The 25,790-nt window shown below is 36.2% G+C and overlaps 1 protein-coding gene and 1 long non-coding RNA gene across 2 annotated transcripts; one reads left to right on the forward strand and one right to left on the reverse strand.

Annotated features, from left to right (window-relative positions):
* Positions 1-1,754: 1,754 nt before the first annotated feature.
* LOC132152972 (receptor activity-modifying protein 1-like) lies at positions 1,755-25,553 on the reverse strand. The gene is made up of 3 exons (XM_059562020.1): positions 24,888-25,553; positions 11,617-11,752; positions 1,755-2,775 (listed from the first exon to the last, which is right to left on the reverse strand). Exons 1-3 carry the CDS (start codon positions 24,931-24,933, stop codon positions 2,520-2,522), a joined length of 438 nt encoding a protein of 145 aa, XP_059418003.1. The 5' UTR covers positions 24,934-25,553; the 3' UTR covers positions 1,755-2,519.
* On the forward strand, positions 22,796-23,759 carry LOC132152455 (uncharacterized). Its single transcript, XR_009436518.1, has 3 exons — positions 22,796-22,894; positions 23,430-23,567; positions 23,651-23,759. It is a non-coding gene; the product is annotated as an uncharacterized LOC132152455 (long non-coding RNA).
* Positions 25,554-25,790: the final 237 nt, after the last annotated feature.

A 25,790-nucleotide genomic window follows, 5' to 3' on the forward strand; every position in this document is an offset into this window, starting at 1 on the left:
GTACAAAATAAGTTTAAGCTCATTAGCGTCAGCGTTACAGAAAGGTCTGATTTGCGCACTGTTACAACAGTCTTTGTTTTTTTTTTCTTTTTTAATGTTGTTGTTTCTTGTGGCAGACTAAAGAGTAAAGACAGACGGTTGATCTTTGAATAAAAATGTGTTTAGTTAAGGTTAGAAATTCATTATCTTTTATTATAGGCTACGTAGTCTAATATCATAAGCCCCCCACCCCCGTCCCGAATTTAAGCCAATCTCATCTGGTCACCCTATTCTAAGGGTATTTTTTTCAAAATCCTTTTGCACAGTTTATTTATGTTCAGTAGCTCTTTCTAGCTCAAGCAAATCCACAAACTAATAAAAGGATTTATTATTTTTTATAAGGTCGTCTGTTGACTGCTGTATATAAAACCAATTCAATATAGTTGTTGTTACCTCAGGGGATGAGGGGAGTCATCAAAAAAAAAAAAAAAAAAGAATTATATATAGGCTATAATAGAGTACCGGCACCTCTTTTGGGCCACTTAAAGCACTGCTGACAGCATATGATGTGCTGCAATCAAACCCCTAATGAGGGGAAATTTGCTGAATAAAAGAGTCAAGGGCAAATGGCTTTATTATAACTGCAATATAAATCAGAGGCTTTGAAATTCAGCTGATATTAGGAAAGTCTACCGTCTCTGTGCCACTCTCCACTTCGCCAACGTCTTTTAAACCACTCTCTGTAGTTACAGAGCTCCAGAGATACACAGATATAACTTTAAAAATGCAATTAGCAGAACCATGTGAATAAAAACATCATTTTAGTGCTAATACATGAATTATTCCCTAACATATTCTGCAAGCATCTTAGCTAGTAGGTTGCTCTCCGCTACAGAAAGAAAATATTTTCCCTTGACATGACCTTATGACGAGAGCCCATGAGATGAGAGATGCCAAATAAATGCAGTGATTCTTTTTGGTTCACTGCTTCTAGTAGTTTCTGATAGCCACTCTCAGTACAAGACTACAGTTCTGATCCAGAACCTGATGAGCTGCCTGACTGTCTATTGCCTGAAGTATATAGATGTCTCCTGTCTTAGGCAGAGTTACTTAATCGGGGGATTTGTCAAAACGCTGAACTGAACAATTTTGAAATTTAAGCTTACTAAAAGGTTAAATGTTACACAGGTAACAAATTGTCCCTAGTGACATTCTATCATGTCTTGATGATAAAAAAAAAAAAAAAAAAAAAAACAATGTTAAATAGTAGTTTGCAGTCTTTATCCCAATTCACACTGCACTGACAGACACCAGGTCAGTTTTGTCAGGCCAGAGTGTTACCCCTGCTTGACGCTGGTCACCACTTATTTTCGCTGATTGTTTGTTGAGTCTTGGAATGTCTGAGAAAGTGATATTTTAATCTGGTGACTGTCTGCATCTGCCGGTGCATTGAAAATGACTTTATTATTACAAGTAATACAAATTTGTACAAATTTAATTTACATGCCATTTGTGTTGTATATACTATATGTAAATGCACATAGATTTTACTATGATTTGCATGATAAGCCACACTTATTATTTTATATTCTTAAAAAAAAAAAAATAATTGCATGACCTTGTAAAAAAGAACCATGTGCAACTGCAATGTGTGTGTGTATATATATATATATATATATATATATATATATATATATATATATATATATATATACACACATATATATATATATACACACACAGTACACACACAAACACATAAATACAAAAAACACCACCACATTGGGTCTTTTTTTTATTTTAATTTTTAGATTTTTATTGATTTCATTCAATACTGAAAAGTATCAATTTATCACAGCTCCCCAAAATCTTTGATAATTTTGATGTAGCAATGCATTGTGAACATTGTCTATGAGAGATACATTCACTTTAGATTTTGGACAAAGCCTTTGAATCTCCAACAGCTTTTTGAGTGTCTTACAATATCCAATGGTGATTTTGGGGATCACTGATATTGTAAATATTATTGGCATGTTTGTGGTCGTTGCCCTCTTCTTTTATTAGTTTTCTTTCTTGAACCAACAAAACAATATTAATCATGACTGAATGAGTGTTATCATTTGGTACAAAGCACATTTATGAGTGTGAAATGCATTGAGGTTGATGGGTGAGTCCAGTGTTCAAATGACAGTAAAGGTCTGTCAAACACGTGGGAATAAAAGTGTCCTCCCATTAGTTTGGTGTGTGTCTATGCAAAGGGAAACGTATCCATCATTGTGATAATGACTTGCATACAGATTGGAGATATCTTTTACTGGCAAAATGCAGGCATGACAAAACATTTAGTTGAAAACTACCTCGTAGTATTTGTTTTTAAATATTTTGTCCATATAAATGACCTGTATGTTATCTGAGTGGAGATAACACAGTGACAGCGTTCATTATAAGTGGATACACAACCACTTTCTTTCTTAGTGTTTGCAGACTGTTAGATATCTCCTTCTCTATTGTTATGTGTGGAGGTACTTCATTGTATAGGATTATACGATTCCCTCGCTGCGTTTACTCCTCCACACCACTAGAGCAGTCATGAGTAGTGTCACCAGAATAGGCACCACGATAAAAGGCCCCAAGATCCGATTAGGTGGATCGTGAAGCAGACGTCCAGACACTGCGCAATCATGGAAGTAGTGCCTGTGCACCCGGATGAAGAATTCGTCCACCATTCGGTTGGGCCAGAAACAGTTCATCTTCAGAGCCACCAGGAACGTGCAGTTGGTCAGTTCCCCATAGGACCTATAGGAGAGCAAATGGGAGAGTAATGTCAGCTGCTTGCATAAGATGATATTATACATTTTTAAAGCTGAACTCCTGTTTTTAAAGGAGTCAGGAAAACGAGAACGCGATTTAAATGTGAAGTGTGTGATTTTTTTACTTTTCTTTTTGATATTGAAATACATTCTCCTGGCCTCTAGAAGGTAGGAGATGTGCAGAGCCAACTGCAGGAAAGCTGTTCGTAGGTTTATTTCTCAAAGAGTGTAAATAGTGTGGCACTTTTAAAACATTGCTCTTTTAGAGCAATTTAACATGCCAATATTTAGCTCACTGCAGTGGCCACTAGATCAGACAAACTGAGCTTTTTGCAACTGTGAAACAATTAAACCAATTGCTGTGCTTTGGCTAATCTGGCTTATAAAAGACTGCTATGCCTCCTTTTATCATACAATTGTTTAATTAAAATTGTCTACATTACAAAAAGGTAAAAAAAAGAAAACATATAGACATTAGTTGATGGATTCACTAGGATTGCTCCCTAGTGACAAACCTTTGAACTTTTGAAACGTTTCCACAGCTAGGAAGTGACAAAGCAACATTGGACGTTTGGCAACACTGGTTCAAATCAAAATAATGCAAAGGTCTCAAAGCTTCACAAAGCAATGTGTTTAAACACTCATCACCAATGGCCATTACAGAAATGTTCTTGTTATATTTTCTTATTCTATTTTCAATTTGCCATTATTACTAAAAGGGCACTTTTTATTGGTAGAACTGTTTTATTGCAGTACAAAAGACATTCAAATAAAAATCATCAGGTTTGTTTGTCATTTGTACAGCAATTCATTTTCGAAGAAACCCTCTCATCTCTGCAAACAAACCTATCTGAAACCCTCATTTTTGCCATTAAGTTTGGTGCCGCCATGCAGCGATGCAGAAATTACACAATTCATATAAATTTCATGTGCTGAAATATAAAAGCCCAATGAAATATTCATGTCCTGCAAGATTTCAAGACTGTAATCATATTGTGGAGTACACATGTGCTAACTATTTGCTGAGGTTCACCTGAATCTCGCTCGTGCTGTTACTAATCATCCATAAAATGCATGTCTGCATATTTGTGGTTGAGCACGCTTGATAACTGCCTTTATTAAGCTGAAACGATTCTCTCAGTGACCTTTAAGTAGCCCTTCTGGAATGAGATCGCCTCAATAATGATGATGACGGTGATGAAGATGATGTCCTCCCCACTGAAGGAGCTCATGAAGTGAGTTCAGAGGAGCTCTTAATAGGCCCCTGTGTGAATGTTAAACCCCGATCCCCCCTCCCCTGGGCCGTCTATTTATAAGCCCAGTCAGCCTAGCGTGGGATGCCTGGCATAACCAGTGCAGACTTTTAATCAAGAGTTTTCTTCCGGGCCTGTTTTGGGGGCTGGAGCAGACCGTACACCCCCTCCCCTCACATTTCACCCTGAGGGATAAAGATGGTTCGCAGGCTGGCAGCTCAAACACTCAGGCAGAGCAAAAAGCATGTCTCATCTTCCCAAAGAGGCATGTGTGTCATATGAGTGTCTAGGTCACCCCTGTGTGCACAGCCAGGCTATAGAGGCTAAGGGTGCTTGGTAAAGGAAATGGGAATGATTTAAAGAAGCCAGTGGAGAATGACTGGAACTACTAAAAATTCAAGAGAGGGGTTTAAAGGATTGGCTTGGAAACTGTAATTTAAGCACTGAGCAGCACTATGCATATATTTTTTTAAATATTTCTTGCTTTTCATGCCCATGTACAACACTTTCATAATGATCATATAATTGTGTGTGTGTATTTAATTCTTTTTGTTACGGTAATGCATTGGTGTGCCTGGGTACCAGTCATAAAGACAGTTGTGGCAGACATTCAGTAATGGTGGTGGGAGTGAGTCCGTTTTACTGGAATTAAAGTTCCAGGTTGTGTTAAACCAATTCTGTTAATGGACTGACCCTGAGCTCACACCCCTGACCGGCTCTGTCTGCCTCTGTATTTATAGCATTCACAATAAAGACTAAAATAGACCGAGAACCATCCTACTGTATCTCCACAATGCCCAGTTAAATAGCATGCTAATAATGGAAAGTAGCACTGTATTTATTAGCCTCATGCATTCACCTTTGACACATTATTGGTACCATCTGCTGCAATTTTGGTATTGAGACAGCCAAAGCACAACACATAGAGAATTAAAAGAATAAACAGGCATTTATAATATATTGTGGCCTCATTTGAAGCCATAGAAGAGCACATTTGTAAAGGGCAAAAGATAGATTCATAAAATTGTATAAAAGGCAACGTCCCGTAGTGACATTTCATAAGGCCACTAAAGAGGTCGCCACCATGAACATGAGCAAATCAGAAGTCTAATAATATCATATCCTCTCCAGGTGGATTGCAGTGTATGTTATAAAGCTGTGCACATAAGGTTGTGCCATCCACCTCTACATCAGTCATCATGTTTTCTTTATTCTCTAATTGCTTTAAACACTATGCCATTGTAACCCCATAATAAATTAATGTAACTTGAAAGCCATTTCAGTTGCAAGACCAGCTGCCTAATTCATTAGAAGCACATCAAACCAGAATGAGATGTGCTCAGCTCGCTTAAAAAATTTGCTTTTGGTTTCTGGTCTGCTGTGGAGACAAACGAGCATTTCAACAAGTTTCTGTGTTTATATATCCAACTGCACAGAGTGATGAAGAAGAGATGTCAAATGTATCATCACCAGCTTGAACAGAAACAGCTGCGGCAATATTCACCCTGTAGCATCAGTTCAAGAGGAAATCATTTAGTGAACAAGTTAAATTTGGATGTTTAATCATAAGGAGCCCTAGGAGCTTCATTTTTGCCCTGTCAAAACCTATTATCATGCAATTAGCAAGTGAATACAGATCAGATGAAGCAGTTCTGGTTAAGATGCAATGATTGCAGATGTGAGACAACAAGTGATGTCTTTGTACTGAGGTCATCAATTACTCTCATGTCACTCCAAACCCGTATGCCTTTCTTGTGTGGAATAAAAAAGATGTTGAGGCAGAATCAGAATGTCTTAAATTTAGGTCTGGATCTACTTTTATGGTGCTGCATTTCTTTGCATAATTAGGACAAAATTGCAGCTTGAATTGTTGGTTGTGGGGGAATGGCATCACAGGAGGGACAGTCACTAATTGTAAAAATGAATATAAACAATTTTATTTACTGGCAAGAAAGCTTTTCTTTCAAATAATCTATCATATTTAGTTAAATGATCATTTGCATTATTTTATTATCAGGGTTCATATTTTCATTTAGGGGGAAATCTTTGGCAGCACTATAAGGATCAAGTGGAAGATACTGCACATGGAGAAACTAATGTGATATAAAACTTGGTAACAATTTATTTTACAGTGTCCTTGTCATGTATGTCCTTGTCATGCATACTGTAGTAATAGCTGTAAATTATGCATAATTACACACAACTAACCCTAATCCTAACCCTATAGTTGGTACATACTGTTAATATTACTCTTTTCTTAAATATATAATTACACTGTAACAAGGACACCTTAAAATAAATGTAACCATAATATACTGAGTTTAATATAAACCTCAGGAAGTCTTTCAGTCATAATGGGTGACTGATGGTGTGTTTCTCTATTGACCATGTGGTGGCAAAGTCTCCCTGGAGCTCAGTTTTGTAAGACGGCAGACTGAATTTCAAACTGGTTTAACGCCACTAAATATACCTAGTCAGGGACAAACATCAACACACAGAGACCATGACTACGGCTGTCACTTTCACTGCTCAGGCTGTGGGACGTGAGAGATTCTTGCCACTATAACCAATCACAGAACAGAGATCACAGACGTGGTTTCATAATCTATAATAGCTTTCAGTAACAGCCTCTTTGCAAAGTCTGCAGTACATTGCGATTTCACCTTGTGTTAAAATAATACACTGTACCAATCATTTTCTTACTCAACATTTTTGTATAGTAAACCAAAATGTAATTATTGCATGAAATAAATTAGGTAGCCTAAATTTAGTTACAATTCAGGACTCGCAAAATTTCTAAATCCCTCGTAGACCTTCGGGCAGGCATTCTTCAGGTTTTGGTAGCCCAAAATGAATTTAACTAGCCTTAATAAACTTTACTGTGAACAAATCAACATGATCAACTATAGCATATAGGGATGTAATGATTCACTTAACTTACAACTTAACTTACACTGCGATAAAATTACACAAGATGCCAATGTGCATTGGCTTGTTTAGTGCCATATCCCAATTCGTCAGTCAGCGATGTGACATCTCCATTCCTTCCATCAGGGAACGAGGGTTACCATACCATACCTACAGTATGTATCACTTAAGACATAACCGACTGTGTTTACAAGAATACTTGCAGAGACAATTATTTTGAGATTCAAGTGAGGACAGTTTGTAGCAAAACCAATAAACTCACAGAACACCCTTTAAAACATGTTGAGCATGTTTCTATACTGCAGTTATGAAAGCTGTTGATATCTGTCCCTGGCATATTAAAGGGTATGTGAATTGTCAAAACATACTATAAGGTGACACCCTTTGGTCGGCTCTTTAAAGTCATTAAATGTCATCAAGGTTGACAAAGGGGTTAAATACTTTCAAGTGTGGTCACATTCCACAGAGCTACTGGAAACTATCCCACAAACACCTTGGCTATAATGTGAATAGTGCATGCTCGGGGCAACAGATGGACCTCTGGATCAGAACCTAAAGCCTGTGACTACATAGAGAGCAGCAGCAGGAATCTGGCTTCAAAACAAATTAAGCTTTATCGACAGTATGGAGCATTCTGGAGGGTTTAAATGATGGTTTGCTGGAATTTCACAGTGGGATGATGAGGCCTGATTTGTCAGTTACCACAAAGGAACCAAAAATATTTTAAGCAGTCGGGTGACACATTTTTGTTGTTGAATTTACTACATCTTGATAGCAGTACGAAGCTATATAGTGATACTTTCATACAGAAAGTTTTATGTTTCTCCATACCACTGCATTCACTTCCTACTTTTTAACTTGTGAACCAGCAATTCTACAGTTCAGTATTTCCTTGCCATCCTTAATCACTCTGCTTTCTCTTCTTGCCTTTAGATGCCTGAGCTGGATTTACAGGACCTCAGATGTATTACTGGCTTGAAGAGGATCTTATTTGTTATGGAATAGATTGCAGGAGAGGTCTAGGGGGAAAAAGCCCTGATATTTTCTGGCCTGAAAACATGACCATTACGTGTCTGGATTAATAACAGCTTTAGTCACAAGAATTTACTGGAAGCATTCCTCTTACTTTTTCTTAAGGGAAATTAGCAGCTATAACATAATTCAGTCCAAATATAAACAAAGAACATTTATTAGCAGAATAATTACACTTTTTTAACACATAGGTTTGACATTTGGTCTTTCGTTTTTGAGCATAACCCTTGAGTTTGAAAAACTCAGATTACATACATCAAAACCTCATTATTGCAATGAAGTGAACCCTAAATTAAATCTGATTACATACAGCAGGCAAATTTGAAAGATTCAGAACAGACATGTTCTGGTCAAATTTGAGTTTAAATTGATGAAGTGATGCTTTCTAAATGCCTTTCCGTTGTTCAGGAGAACACAAACTGTCATGTAACCATTAGCAGATTATCCAAGTCCTGAAGCACATAAAGGCATTACTTTCTTTACTAACTAGGTACTGACAGTGACAAAGATCAACAAGGTTTTTTATTCAGTAACTTATCTGTTGTTTGAAATGAAAATATAACTATTGCTGTACAAATATCAACTTTAGTTTTTTTTTTTTTTCTGTTACTGCACTGTCATTGTTTGGGGACAGAAAGTCTGCAAAACATCTCTTGTGTGACACAGGAGAAGGAAAAATAGGTTTGGAATAAAATGAGGGATGAATTTTCTTTTGTTTCTTTTTTTCTTTTCTTTTTGATGTACTATTCCATTCAAATAATGTCCTACAATAACTCAAAAACCACAAAAGGATTTCCAGGATTTTCATGTCTCCACTTTGATTTAATGTCTGTAATTGATTAAATCTGCTGGGGTCTGTTTTGTGCTTGTTAAATTAGTAGCAAAACACTTCATAGTGAGGTTTTAACATCTGCTCCTTAATCTTTTTTTTTTTTTTCTCGGAAAAGTGGAAATTATGTTTCAGGCAAACACCTGCCTAAAATCCTAGCTCTGCCTTGTCAATATTTTGTATATATTTTACAAGTTTGTTTCACCTCCAGGCTGTGCTTAAAGAGGAGTTTAATGAGCATACCGGCACTCACAGGAATGACACCTAGAAGGGCAAAAAGGTTGGTTTGCCGGTTCCCTCCGAAGTAGTTAAATGCTCCATTGCTCAGGTGAGACAATTTGCTGAAGTACAAGAGTGCTGGCCTCCTCTGATGGTTTGTGTATAACCTTAATTACCTGCAGTCGACTGCCCTCAGTGCTCGATAAGTCTTACCTCACCACTTCTGAGGCTCATTGAAGGCTACTTGCTGTTCTACCGTGCTTCTCAGACCTCATCCTAGACCTGTGGCTATCTCTAGATGGTGCTTTGTGCATAACTGAGCAATGGAGGGAGCCAAGAGGCTATACATACTTTAATGAGTGCTGTTTCACAGGTGCATGGGGCACTTGATCTTGCTTCCAGATCTGAGAACACCTTGAGATCCCTACCTTTGAGCAAAACTGCTCTTCTCTAGGACAGCTGATAAATTGTGCCTGGAGTCTAATTTGATTGTTAAAAAAATACTCCACTGAATCATGAAAGTAATATTGTTAACTTTATGTCGTAACAGATTTATAGCATGCATTTCCAATTGTTTTAAAACAGTGTGGTGGCATCATCAGTCCTTATTAATGTACTCTATATATTAAATAAAGCCAGCTAAAACTCCTCTGTGCTTGTTATTGAAGTTTGCTCACATCCATATCATTTAGAATTGAAGACATTAAAGCATTGTTAGCCAAGATGTTAAGGCTTTGTTTTTGTTTGGTGGGCTGAAGCACTTATAATGTAAAAAAAGAAAAGAAAAAAAAAAGCATAAAATAAAATAACAGAGATCTAGGTCATTACTGTTTATTATTACCAACCATTATACACAGTTAGCACTATGTATGACTCACTGTTTAAAGGGAATTCGCTTTTAATATAGTTGACATATTCAGTCAAGCAGGAAATATGAATAATCATTTTGTGTCATAATCGACAGCTCAGATTAACAACACCCGTAGGAATCAATCATCTTCCTGAACACAGTGGTTTTTGTTTGCAACCTTAGGGCAACATTCTGAGATTTTGATCTGACTAACAATAACCACACCAGCAATTTTGTTAATGAACACAGAGAGCATTTTGCTAAGATAATCATTCCACCTGACAGAAGCAATAATCTTCCAATGGAAGTGAATGTAAGTTAAAATATTCAATAGACAAACAATATGTGTTTTCTATGAAAAATAGAATATAATCTTTTCTATGTCAAATTACATCTAATTTTATAACTATGTCACCATGACAATGAAATGCCTTAAACGCTAAAATGCCTGGAAAAATGTTTTATAAAAAATTATTAAAACAGCCTTACCCATCAATTAATACACATATTTTAACAATATAATTAATGTATAAGCTTCAAATGTTTTGAACTTTTAAATCCTTTAAGTGCCTCATTGTAATGTTTTATACACACACACACACACATATATATATATATATATATATATATATATATATATATATATATATATATATAGGCTATATATATATAATGAAATAAATTGAGAAAAGCTAAATAAATGTCATCATTTAATCATCTTCAAGTCGTTCCAAACCTGTATGGTTTTCTTCTGTGGAGCACATGTATAATTGGAAAAATTTTGGTATTCAAAAAGTTCTGATTAGATAAACACACACACACACACACACACACATTTTAAAAAATATTTTATGTTCCACAGAGGAACGGCAGTCATACAGGTTTGGACCAACATGAGGGTTGCTAAAGGATGGAAAAATGTTCAATTTTGAGTGAACAATCACTCTAAGTACTACGATTTCTAGTATCGTAAAACAGTCAGCATTTCGCGCCTTGGCATGAGCTACAATAGATACAAAAGTGCCTGGAGTGCTGATGACAGGGACTGGCAGACCTTGCTGGCCCCGATCTGACAGCTTAGACATCCAGTGTCACTTTTCTCATCTGTCTCTTTCTCGAATGTTGCACTGGAGTCCAACAGTTTCTGTTTAACCTCAGAGTGGCAGAGTTTCTTAGGGTCAGTTGTCATGACAAGACAGTTCTTCTTGTTAACCTGGAAATGTGAAAGTTCTTCCATATCATGTGTTTTCTGGGGCACCACGAATAACCTCCTCCATTATGTCACAGAGACAGCTGGGCATATTGAGGCATTCCCAGGAACGGTGAATGCCTGGAGCTGTGCCACACGGCCCACTAAATCCCTCTGAAGTATGTGATAATATGGGCACCCATGTTATCTCTCTGACTGAGAAAACTCTGCTCTTTACTGACCTTGTCATGAAGTGTTCAAATAAACTTGCAGCCATGTCAACTGCCAGGTAGGATTGCACTGAACAAAAGTTGATAAATGAGAGCTTAACCAAACAATGTGTGCGATACGAAAAGTGTACTCTATACAGTCACTCTATTCAGTTTCCTCTCCAATCACACAGGAGAGGAAATGAAAATGAATCTACTTTGATACAAATAAATGTCCTTGGAGAATGTGTCAGCTAATCTGAATCAAGAATTACCAATAATATACTGAATTCTACAAGTGGCATGTTTATCACTCACTCAACTGTGTCCTCCCAGCTGCACCACTGGTGCTGATCGAGAACCTCCATGTCCAGCTTGAACTTGGCCAGGCAGAACTCCTCAATGGCATTTCCATAGTGACTGCTGCATGCTGTCGTTAGCACAGACAGATTCACTGCAAGAGACGAAGAATTGAAGGTGAGGAAGGAAAGACATCTAAATTTCACTTTTGTACCCCACATATCACTGTTTCCTTTCTAAAAGTAACCACATCTCTTTTAATATCTCACTCTTTCCCATAGGAATAATAAGGCGACTGGTTGACTGGGATTTGATGAGTTGTTGACAGTATCGGTCACTTGTGCTACATAATCTATATAACCACATAATCAGCAAAAAGCAGAAGTAGTTACTTCCAATAAGATGCTAAACATACTGTACAAAACACACTGTTAAGGGTTAGATTAGGTGCCACAATAGAAAGAATGTCTACGGAGCCCCGCACATGACATGCAAGAAAAAATAAATAAATTGTGCACACTATTTACTAATTCGTTCCCTCAATTTACTAAAACGTCCACACGATTACTATTGCGTTCCCTCGATTTGCTAAATCGTGTGCATGATTTATCCCAACACAAATCATTTTTATATATATTATTTATATACATTTAGATTTTCATTGTCTGGGTATCTGGGACTTCGGTATGGAGTTAAAGGTTAAGATTATAACTTTTTCGCTAGTATTCTATCACATTGTGAGTTTATATTAACACCTTTTGTTGTTTTCTCGTGGTAACTGATAGAGCGTTTGGACACGGAAGCGCTGCTACGTGACGTCAGACTTAACAAGCGAATAGTAAATCGAGGGAACGCTATAGTAATCGTGTGCACGTTTTAGTACATTGAGAGAACGAATTAGTAAATCGTGCACACGATTTAGCCTTATATTTTTTCCTGCGTGTCATGTGAGGGGCTCCGTAAATGTCTGTAATGATTATAATGTGTTAAAATAGTTGAGAACGAGAAAATTCCATTGCTATTTTGGTGTTTCAATAATAACACTGTTCACAGACACTTGCTCATTAATCATAGTTCATTACGGTTAATGGAATGCTCCAGGTTCATTACAGAGAATGTGGCCTGTTGCTGATATCACAGAAATTAATTTAGACTCACCCCGCAGTTTGTTAAAGACATAAATCAATCTTAACTTGATTGAACTTGGGACATTTCTTTAAAACTGAACATCACTTCCAGACAGCCAGCAATCCTGCTGTGATCAGTCAATTTGATTTAATTTAAAACTAAACTCTCCGACAAAGTCAGTAACAGATTAAACATTCCAGATGCTAGCAAAGGTCTGAATAGAATGTAACAGGGGGGAAAAAAACAATGATGAGTCATTTCATTAACTCTGATATAATGGCATTAATGTGCAGCTCTTGGGAAAAACAATTACCTTTTGAACAGAGCAGCCATTGTCTGACTGTCATTTTCTTTCATATCTGCTGCTTGCTTTCCCTCCTATTGTTTTATTCTGCTATAGAGATCTACAGTAGCAGTGTAGCTCTCGCTCCCAGTGCCGTAAAGAAAGGTGGCTGATCAGTATGAGAGACGGGCTCGGGGTCAGAGCCACAGTGAAGGTACTCCCCTCGGCTCATTGTTAGTCAACAACAGCTCTATCACATCAATTATGTGACAGGTGAGGTTCCCTCAAGAAAAATAAAGAGAAAGAAACATGTTTGTGTCAGGTCAAAAAAAAGGAATGTCTACAAGTTTACTAGTAGACTTTCTATTATAATCCTGAAGGATCCTAATGGGAAATCACTGGATAACTGAATCCCTACAGGGATTATTGGCTTCGTAGTGTATTTGTGTTTTGCATACATTTAAAAACTTGTTCTTTTTGAACACAGTTCCCAGTACGGTTGGTTCCAAATTATGATCCCAAAGTGAATCCTCTTGGAAACATTAATTTTGAATTTTTCATCTGAGATCACCCAGGTTGAAAAAAATAAATAAAATAAAAATTGTATTAGTGAAAAAATACCAGGCAAAAAATCGTTATCGGAAAGACGTGCTAAAAACACTCAGGGTTTAAGCCATACAAGAAATGAGTGGAAATGCAAATGAATGTAACATCACAACATCAAACCATATTTTCCACATAAAAATAAACTTGGCACCGGGGAGATGAAAGAATGATGAAACTACAAAATGCATAAGTGAGCATAAATTCATCAAAAACACTATATTGCATAGTATCTGAGATGGATACGGCAATATGTTTCAGTAATAACTCTAGATAGCAACCATAAGTAAAACCTCCAATGTTTAGAGATATCAGAGTCTGAAATGGAATATAGCAGATTATAAAGCCTCATCTAATGCAACACAACAATCAGATATTCTTGGAAAGACCTGAAATCAACTGCTGCAGGCACAGAAACCTCTTATCCAGAAATGTAATATGAGAATCGTGTTGTAAACTGTTAAGAATGTGGGCATTTACCAGTTTGGTGATACAGTAAACCTACTGTAAAGCTACACTAACTTCAGAATATCTTAGATATAAGTAACTAGCTGGATTCCACGATATTAATCTTGATTTTGAATCATGCACATCATTATTACAATTCAAATTACATCATGCAATGTTTTATTTACTTGTCATATCCTGTTTATACTTGCATTTGCCTCTTGGCAGGAGTTAACATTTCTAAAATAAGCTACTGGGTAAAATTTCAATCACACAATATTCCTCTCTCTGTTTTTGCTTGTGTGCCAGTGTTTACCCTTCCGCATGCCAAGGGATTCAGCACATTGGTGCTGCAGTCAGAAACATTCAGAAGAGATAAAATGTTCATTTTTGTGATAAGATTTTGAATACGAGCCACTAAATCTCAGAATATTGGACAGAAAGTGTTCCTCACATTTTCCCTAAAACACAATCATAACGTCAATTATATACAATGGTTCTTTCTCTTGGGAAGACAAGAAGAAATAAAAATCCATTCACTGTTCCAATTCCTTATCTTGAATTCATTCACTCTTCATTCCTATTACGCAAATGTAAAAAATAAATAAATAAAATAAACATTTCAAATAGCTATATAAAAAACCGAGAACTGGATGTGCAAAACAGTAAAATTTCCAACCGATATGACAGGGACCTTTCAACTAGAACACTTCATTAGTTTCTGTATGTGTAAACATTACTGTTCTCTCACTGACATTCGCAGTGACTGTGTGCTCAGTTAGTCAGTAATATGTCACTCCATTAAATGTGGTGTGCAAATGCGAATGCAAAAAAGGTACAAAGTGTGAATTAAAATGTTACAGTAGAAACTAATCATAGCATTACATGTGTGATTTCATATTATAAGCACCATCTGACAACACGGCCTAAACAACTTTGCACCCAAAGCAATTCTATTTCATAAGCAATTCTAGCAGGTGTAAGCTTTTATATTGCCCTGAAGATGGATGAAAGGAAAAATGAATAATACAGCGGAAAACCGTTCCAGTTTTGCCCCCCATACAGGCAAAAGTGGCATGTTTGCTTATGCAAAGTGAATTTTTAACCAAGACTGCAATTGCTGTATCGGGGACAGGGCGCAATACGGTGTTCTTTTTGCATGTTTGCTTCCTGAGGAGCTGAACTTGTTAAAACAGATAGCCTATTAGGAAAGACAGTCTGCCTTTCATTATTAATGGCGGGAAGAGAACAAATCACTGCAACTTTGTGTATTTTGTGCGTGCAGTGGCCCCAAATACAATTTGGACACTTTAGTCACACTTAAAAATGTATGAATGTCATAGCATTAGATAACAAAAAGAAGTGGCATTGGAAAAGAAATGATGCTAAAGCTCAAAACAAACTTTTCTCAAACATGCTTTGCAATTAGTTTTATTGTGTAGGAGGATGCTGGGCCACACAGATCATGGTATCCATCTGTTCTGGGTGCTGTTAAGTGCTTAACTCACAAACAAGTGTTTTCAGAACCACTTCAATTTGTCACAAACCACTTATAGTATATGTACACACAGAATAGCAATTCAGTGTGCAGTTGCACTGAATATTAACTAATTATTGACATTTAATATTTCAGTTTGGTAAAAAATTTTGTTTATCAATACTTTTCAGTACTTAAGGAAAATATGTATATTTACATAGTTAATGTTTCACTCGACTTTTTTCACTGAACTGAACTGTTGCAGTGCATTCTGGGGTTACCTTGTTCTTAAAGCATACATCTGATGATGCCTTAGAATTAACCCAAAGCATGATCTCTTTAGAAGCCAGCATTAAGTTGCTTTTTGTGTCATTGTGATGCTGTCAGTGATGTGCATGGTTGCAGAATAATATAATGCAGGTCTTCTAAAGTCAAGATTATGATTATAAAATATCACACTAGAATATAACAATAAAACACAGTAATATACAGTAACTTCTAGCTAATACATTACAGAAAGTTGATATTATGCTGATATATGACCTTATTTTACTGTCTTCCAACATTAATATTCTTTTGATCTCAGACTCTTGCGTAATGCACAGAATGATCATTCTAAGATGTCTTTTGAAAAGGAGGAGAACTAAACAAGAGTTGATCATCTCAGTAACTTTGACTGGTTTGACTGATATTTTCAAAATCATCTTTTTAGTGAGGAGTATTTATGCAGCTTTATGATGTGCTGCTGACTGTTAAAGGGATAGTTCACCCAAAAATGAACATTGTGTCACTCATTCTCCCTAATAGTGTTTCAAACCTGTTTAACATGATTTCATTCATGCGGCACAATGCAGTTTTGCAGTTTTATTTTAGTATTTAGTGTTTAAGTATTTATATGAATATTATTATACTTTCAGTTTTCATTTTAGTTTTAGTTTAGGTTTTAGTGATTTTGTTTTGTTATATTTTTCTAGCTTTTTGCTTATTAATATTTCTATTAAGCTTATTTTTATCTTAGTAATTTTAGTACTTATAACGTCTTATAACGTCTTTAGTAAGAAATAACGTCTTGATAACTAACTGAAAATAATTTCTAGTTTTTAATCTAATGTTTATACTTTATTTCAATTTTGTTTTAATTAACAGAATGTTTTAGTTCAGGTAACAGTAACAACACATGCTTTATAATCCAAGCTTTGCATGAAGAACAGACAGAAATTTCATTGAAGATGCAATAAATATAGGCCTATATTTTTCCACTAAAAATAGCTACACGATGTTCACCTTATCAGCAACACTGCATTAATTTAATTTAATTTGAATTATTTTTAAACAATTGAAATACTATTGATTCAGTGGAAATTAATAAGATCAACTCTATTCAAAATTATTATTCTGAGGACTATTTTAAAACGTTTTTTATGGATATTTTGATATATTTATTCTAAAACATAAGGATACGGGATGTTTTTTAGCAATAAAAATTGTGTATTGCACAAATGGCATTTATAGTCTGTATCTCATATTTCCTAAATGTATTGTACCTTTGACGGTGTTAAACATGATGACACGTGGATGGGAATATGCATAGAAATGCAGATAAGGTTATGCATAGTAAAACTTGGCGTTATAAACTCTATATGGTAATTTCGGGGAGGAGTCAGGGTGGAGATGCAGAAGTGCACATATTAAGTATGTCTCTGTTTCCAAACATTGACTATCGAAATGTGTGCACGTTACTGGTAATTTGAACCAATGACACACATTGTGACAATTCAAGAGGCCACAAAATGATCCTAATTCAACACTGTGATGAATGCCGGGTTAAAATTCCTCATTTCTGTCTCTCAGACAAGGCAAGTGCAGTACTGTAAATGCACATTTATAAAAATTGAGGGATGAGTCAAACTTTGTGGTTATCGACATTCTGCCACAAATGCTGTCAATAAAAGTTTTATTAATGCCATAAGATTCTTTTAAACGTATTGTTGTGTTAAATCGATCCAGATTCAAACACTTGAGATGTCAGTTGACACTTACTGCTGACAGATGCATTATACTGAAATTGCTCATTTTCTGAAATTCTTTACTTCAGTGTGCTTTTGTGCAAGTGTCAAGCTGTCATGTTCTCATAAGGTGTAACAGCCACATAATTGGTCAAATTAATTATTTCCACAGCAAGCATCTCATGTTAGTAAATGGATGCAGACAGACGCTGAGATTGACAGATAAAGCAGGGATGTACAGTAACTCGGACACATATACACAATGAACAACAGCTGGACAGTTTAGGCTGGTATGAGCTAAGAAAATACATTTGGAGGAACCACAACAGTCAAATTATCAAGACTATTGGATTTCTGTTACAAAAATATTCCAGTAAAAATGACTAATTCTATATATATAAAAAAAAAATCAGTTTTTTTTTCCAAATAAGTTCAAAATAAATGTGATATGGCTCAGCAAAATGTCATCTGTTTATTTAGTTTTTCAGTAGTGGCCGTCACAGTGATTTAGGCTGGCAGCTGTATCAATGGTTTGGGCATGTCTGACTGGAGTCCGGAGCACTGCTGTGAGAGAGGTGTCATTTGTAGATGTGTCTCTGGGACCACTGGAAGCCTGGAAGCTGCAGGCCACCTCAGAATGTTTACAAGCTCGGACCAGTCAGCCGTGAACTCAGAGCTACATTTCAGCATCAGTACAATCCTTTACAAAAATAAAATCCTTCTGTATTTGAAATAGAAATTTAGAATAGCAAAATAATTCTTCATGTGTTGGTCTGTATGTTATCTAAAAAAAAAAAAGTTTTAGTATTTATTTATAGAATTATTTTCTTCAGACTGATTGGGGGGGGGGGTAGTAGGGTAGTAACATTTTAGGTTTTACAGATTAAACTTAATTTAGTTAAAAAAATTATATTTCATTACCTGATATAAGGTTAATACACCTGCCTTCTGTAGTACTAAAACATGAAAGTCACATTGAATCGAAGCTCACAAGTAGCTTCCAAAAACTGTAAATTTAGCAATATTATACAGTAAAATTGCACGAAATGCCCTGTAGATTTATTTGTTTTTCATTGTACTTACTGTTAACTATTCAACAGGATTTACCTTTTTTTCTACCATTACTCAGGATTTTTGAGCTGATACTAGCTGATACAATTTTGTCTAAATAAAACAAAAAGTAATCATTTTAAATAAATACTACCAAATGAATTAAGTCATCACAACATTTTAATGTTCAGCATGAAAAATAGATCTTTATTTTGAGAACATTTTGATTACACCTTTAACTTAGACTAACAAATTAAAATCTGTTTTCTTTTTTTGACGTATTCTGTGAATGTCCAAGCCTGATCTTATGCTAAATTGAAGTGTTCAGAGATGCTGCTATCCCTTCATGGACAAAAACAGCCTGTGGGTACTCCAGAAAAGCATGATAACATTTGCATTAATACTAGAAGAGAAGCATTAGCCTGCAATATGCTGCAGGGAAAACATGGTGACAGTCGTAAAAAGCACACTTTCAGTCAAGAAGCAACCCATACAAAACATCCAGTAATGTTGTGCGTGAACTACTCTGACCGCCTGATCAAGTACTGTCTGCCATTTATGGAAGCAAGCACTGTGCCAGTACAAATTGCCACTTGCTTTGCTCATCCTCTCATTGTGTAACAAGTTTTATAACTATTGAAAAAAGCAAATGCCACCATTTACTCTACTTATCACACACACATACACATACACACACATGCACAACATCCATCATGGCATTCCAAAATAATCTACATGGCACAGGTCCTTTGTGATGAAGCAATTACCGGGGCCATGAATGTCAGCGTATCTGGCTGCACAGGTGATGGATCACTCATGGCCATTACACCAACGGCTAGATCCCATTAAAGAGGGTCATTTGCTGCGGGTCATCGTGACTCACTGTAAGAGTTAATCGACACCTTGCACTGTAATCTGTTGTAGGCAGCAATTGAAATGCACTTTACATCAAGCGCCAGCATTCAGCAGTGAAAAAAATAAGATAATTTGTGTGTTTGCATCAGAATACATATAAAAATCTGTGTTAAAACACAATAAAGTTTTTGGAAACTTATAACAAAACTTAATTAGCTTGAGCTGTTACACATAGTCCATGCATGTGTTAAAGTTGCAAATATTGCCAGTCAAAAGAGCTCTCGAGTCAAAAGCTATAGTGAATAAATTGTTTTATTATATTAGAAAGTCTATGGTTACAAGAAGATTTTCAAAGCACTAAAAGTTCCTAGGGACACAACTAGCAGCTATATGAGTTTAAAATGAGTTTTACCAGAAAAAACTGTACAATACAAACTGGAAAAATATCATCAAGGAGAATAAAATGTTTGATCAAAGCAACTGAGAAAACCCCTCAATTTACTGCCAAAGACAATCTGATGATCTGATGAAAGAGGAAAACACATTTAAATATAGAGTGCAAGAACACCACTAGATAAGCATGGCCATGCTGGAAGACCATTCTTGGCCAGAACATAAGAGGCTGACTTATATGCTAAAATTAATTTGGATATACCAGTGGAGTTCTGGAAGAATGTTCCAGTTTGGTCACATGTACCAGCGGTGTGTCTGTAAAATGCAAATCTTCACTGTATGAAGGACATTGTGAAATTTTTGCAGTATCAGGCCATTTTGGCAAAGATTGTGATGCCAAATCTATAAGCTTGGTTCAGGGATCGGTCACGGAATTTAAATGTAAATCGCAACATGAAAAACAAATGATTCTCAGTTATCTGCAAGCTTTTTGAGTGAGGAATGGGCCAAGATTTTAGTTAAGAATAAAAGATTCTCTACAAAATTCTAACTGTATATACAGAGTCGAGCCGTCCAATAACTCTGATGTCAAAAAACCTGCTTTATAGCTGTACAGAAGCAAGGAGAGGTGAAATTCTGCAAATTACGAATTATATACTTTTAAAGAGTATTTATCATGTGAATGCTGTAATAATAATTTGTAACAAAGAAAAAAAAATATTTTGTACTTTTCAATTAGTACGACACAAAAAAATAATTTGTCAAATATTTAGCAGGGTCATCCAATGAGAGGCTGAACTTTCTTCATCTATGAAAAAATACGTGATCGTGAAAAAGTGTTTTTGGAGCAAATAACCTATAACCTATATTTAGAAGGATACGACTGCTTTATAAGAAGAATTAATATAGCTAAAATCCTTAACCACAGTAACACTGTCTGAATCTAAATGGAAAGAAAATGATGTTGTTTTGCAACACGACAGCAAGTAGTTGCGGTTGAGATGCCAATGCCACCCGGGGGCCGAGAGAGATCTTGTTTCCAGAGCTCCTGCTGTCAGAGAGGTCTTAAAAACACTGCATGTTGTCTGGCACTGCTTTAACTGTCTCTTTAGACAATCACACCAAGGACCCCATAATGATACTTCACATCACATAATGTCACATTCAGTGCCATGTTGTCTGTACTCTGTGTGATAAGAGGAGCCTGCTGAGCCTTAATCTCAAGTCTGCCAGTGAGTAGATGAATCAATGCACGTCTTTTCCTTAAAAGTTTCTTTTAATTTATACCACAGCAATGCAATGCAGTTTATAGGGTGACTCGATCTGCATAATGAATAATCAGCTAATGCAGGGAGGAGTTCCAAACCCATCCAGCAGCACTGCAGAGAGCTGCACATTCCAGCATGTCGATTCCCTGCTGACATCACAGCAGGTTAGACATCAAATATTAACAGTATTTTTCAATGCTACACCTGTTTTTTAGAGCATTAAACAAAGTGACACTTTATTTTGGAGCTATACATACTATACTAAATGCATCTCAAGGGCAGGGGCTCACGCACAAATTGCCTGTTTTTATTTATATGATCAGCAGCCAAGAGCTAAGACTCAATGCCCATGCCACCCTGTTCAAAAGAAAACTCTCCGCTGCTTCTCCAAGCTGGAGATTAAAATTATATTTTTACTAAAGCCTCCTGCTTTTCAGAGTTTTTTCAGATAAAAGTCTCCAGTAAACTCGAATGTGTGTCCTATAATGTTTCTTTGTCAAGATAACAAAGTCATCTTTACCTCTATTTTTTACTAAATATAAAAAAATGTGTTAAAAAATAACAAATGAGATCATTTTATTACGTTTTGCTGTTATGCTGTATGTTTAACTGCGCTTTTTATTCAAATCTCCAACACTATAATCTGAATACAGGTCAAACACGTCATGCATCGCACTCTTCCACAAAATATGATTGTTGATGGAGGTGAAGCAGCCTTGCATCAAACATGATGCAAAAGGGTCATCTGAGTATATGAAAAGAATATAAAGCAACTTTTCTTTCAGCTTTAATGTCTAACTAAAAAGATTTTAAGACAATGAAAACAGAGGAAATCAAATTCATTGCACTTTGGCATAGTTACTTCTTGTTTACGGTTTTGAGATATCTTAATATAATGCTACGTCTAGACTGTCAGCTCTAATCAGAAATATGGGTAAATTTGTTGTGTTCAGCTCCAGCAGCCATTGTGCACAATCAAGCATGCTTAGTTTGGTCCAGCAGCCCTCTGGATGTAATTCTAAAGGCTCCATTGGTAAAACAAATTCCATAATCATTTACCATTAAATTCTTTCCACACAATGCTTACTAATGTTCTTGGATTCAGGACCTAGTAAACTGAATCATTTCAAGGCCAGAACTGTTTAAGGCAGTACATTGAGAATGAAATACAAAGCTGTCCTGACAAGTGCAAAGAAACAGAGCAGCCATATATTCATCTTCACTTGTTACGGCTGTCCAGATCTCCCCGCCCACTGCCATCAGGTTATTCACCTCAATCAGAGAAATGCACCGTGTTAATCTGTATTAAGAGAACTGTATAGGACACATCCTTTTGCTCCCCTTCATCCTGCTAAAGTGTCCTTTACTGTATTTAGAGTTTTATCTGTGGTAGACTTTCAATTGTCAGATTGTCAGAGCAATGAATCTTGGTGGGATAGAGCACAATTCTGGTCAGGAACACAAGGAAAGCTTTGTTCGGTTTTGAAAAGTGTACTTGACATTTATCTCTCGGCTCGCAACAACAGCATGAAGCCACTGTTTTCTCTGTGACAGCAGTTAACAGCCATGATGCCATCAATATCCTGGGACTTGTCAGACTCCCCTGGTGAATCTGCAGGACAAGATGGGCACAGCCATCTATAACGAAAGTAGGGTGGGAATCGTCTAAAAAGGAAGAAAGATATAGGGGAAGGAAATTAAAGGAAAGGAAAGGAAAAAAGGGGGAAGGATAAAACAAAGGAAAATGAAGGATAATTTAAAAGCACTAAAAGAAAACTACAAACAGGTAAGAAATGGGAAAATATGGAAAAGGAAAGGAAAATGTAAAAGGCAAATGAAGAGAAAAGTAAAGGAGAAATTAAAAAGGAAAGGGCAGGTTGCTATTGCGTTAAAAAACCTCTGAATGCGATAGATTTACCGTACTATCAAAGGTGTGGGTCACTAAACTGGATGTGTAATTAGTCATGAAACTAGCTTTAGGCTGTAGCATCATTACATGGCCATTATCAGCAACGGTGAAAATGCAACACATACTTGCATTGTTGGAATACATATTGCATTATGACTTATTCTAATTTCTATTCTAATTTTATTTGCATACATCCGCAGAGTAGGAAGCAGGCTTTATTTCAGAGATCAGTTAACATACATTCCTCCTGAATTAACTTAATTGGTTCCTGATGCTGTTTTAAAACCAGAAGATTCCCTCGCTAAATCTACATATTTTATAGAACACTCACTACAGCATGCAGGCTTAACTGGAGCAGGAGTGTTTATTCAAGAGTTACATATTTCTACACTGATTAAATATTTCTCTGCAGGTACATGAGCTTCATTCTCTTGTGTGGGTGCATCAGCATCCTCTCTTTCCTTCTACCGTCAGTGAAACAGATGCATGTTTGTCACTGTCACCAACCAGGAAGAATCATATGTGTGCATTACTCGACAGAGTCAGGTCAGTTCACAAAGAATAGCTCATATTTGCAGTTAAATTCTTTATAGACATTATTTCTAAGAAAGCATGACATGAATCTTCGCAGAGTAAATATAGCAATCCCAATTGAATGGTGACAGCAAATCAAGGCAAGCAGAGAGCAGCTTGTTAGTCATGCTCAGCGAGCTTGTTAAGGTAAGTGTGAAATGAATTCTTTCCAACAGAAGGAGGTTGCCATGCATTATTAATTAGAAAATTAGATAATTGACCCATACGGGGTGGGCTTGTCACTTTTGGATTTTCTCACTTTTAGCAAAATTTGCAACCTAAGTGTGTGTGTGTGTGTGTGTGTATATATATATATATATATATATATATATATATATATATATATATATATATATATATATAAACTAAGTGGGATAGGAGATTTTTGTATTCGTCATTCAAATATTACACATTTTTCTCCAAAAAACATTACAGTTCAGTATATAAATAGGATCAAATTATTTTCCAACTTCTAGCTATACTTCCATTGCTGTCGCTCTATGTGGGGTAAGTTGTCACATCATATGGTACCTGTCATCAAATAGCATATTTTAAAGCAGCCTTTTCAGCTAAATTTATAAACAGTTACACATTTATGAAAAATAAAATACTAAAGGTAGCGTTAATTCAAGATAATGTGGCCATTTCCCAATCTATTTGACAGAATTTACCTGAATTCAGCCTAACATACAAAAACATTAAACCCGTTTTGGCTAGCAAATATTATAATCAATATAATGTATAAATGTAATATTTTAAACATATTTTTTTGTTAAATGTGAGCCAAAATCATCACAATTAAAAGAACCAAAGAAACTACTTCAAACTACTTCAGTCTGTGTGCATTGAATTTAATACACGAGTTTGATAATTTGAGTTAAATTACTGAAATGAACTTTTCCATGACATTTTAATTTATTGAGATGCACCTGTGTGTGTGTGTGTGTGTGTGTGTGTGTGTGTGTGTGTGTGTGTGTGTGTGTGTACCGTAAATTCCTTTCATCATTAAAATTTACATTCATTATAACTGGTTTGTATTTGTTTGAAACCAACATACAAACCATTGCTAAAATACACTGGACTTCTGACTCAAAACTGACTGAGATATGTCAAAAAGTGACGTCTCACATAAACCACTATCAAACCTATCAGACAGATAAACAAACTAAACTACTGGATAGTTCTGTTCTAATTTGTTCTAGCTTTCTTGGGGAGTTTTACAGTCAGTGTGAAATTTCAGAAACAAACATAAAAGGTTGAAATGCAGACATAAACAGGACAAACCAGTTCAACTTACCAACTAGAAAGACGAAAAGCGCGCGTCTCCACGGCACTGATGCCATGACGTGTCAATCAAAGCAACAGAAGTTTGTGGATAGTCGGTTAAACGGCACTAGTCTCTCGACACATCTGCGCTTTTGGCAGGTTTTGCAGACGGTTTCATTCAACGCTGAATCTCCGCTTAAGACGCAGAAGAGAGAATTCCTCCCTTCCACTCAGTCACCATCCCTGTCTTTTATAAAGTACTGCTTTAGTGCCGAATAAAGCCCAAAAGAACAACAGAACTGGGTCTCGGGTCAGCTGAAGCGCGCGCGCTCAGTAGTTGTCTCTGAAGTCGCTCGTGGACAGTCGGGCTGTGCGCTCCATCACGCGTCAGGCGCACAACTACAAGATGTGAGCCGTGCTTGTGGCAACAGTAAAAACGAAGCCACCTCCCTCACGGCTCACCAATTTATGCTGGCTAATAACAAACATGAACATAATTAATTAGAATAGTGAGGGAACCACTGCTACTTACACTGTGCAGTTCACACTAATAAGGAAAACATATTAGCGACATTATGCATAAGATTCAGCTTCATGCTCATTTCCGAAAGTAGCCTACTACTGTGTAAGTTACACACACAGAATTTTATATGCATTATATAATAAATACACAGATCGCTATTATCCACAAAAAATAGAGAAACTTGTATGATAACTTCCGACGGATTGACGCAAATGTTCATGTACAGATGAAATGTCATTATTTAAGCAAAGCCCCATTAAAAGTGAGATTTTGCGACTTCTGTGGCCACGATCTGCATTACAGGGGGAACTGCCAAAAACAATGATTCATTGGACTGAGAAATTCAGCATTAGCAGCAAATCTGCTAATAAGAATAGGTTATTTCTATTGTACAAACAAACAAACAAACAA

This window comes from Carassius carassius, chromosome 11, assembly GCF_963082965.1.
Source record: "Carassius carassius chromosome 11, fCarCar2.1, whole genome shotgun sequence".
NCBI lineage: Eukaryota > Metazoa > Chordata > Actinopteri > Cypriniformes > Cyprinidae > Carassius > Carassius carassius.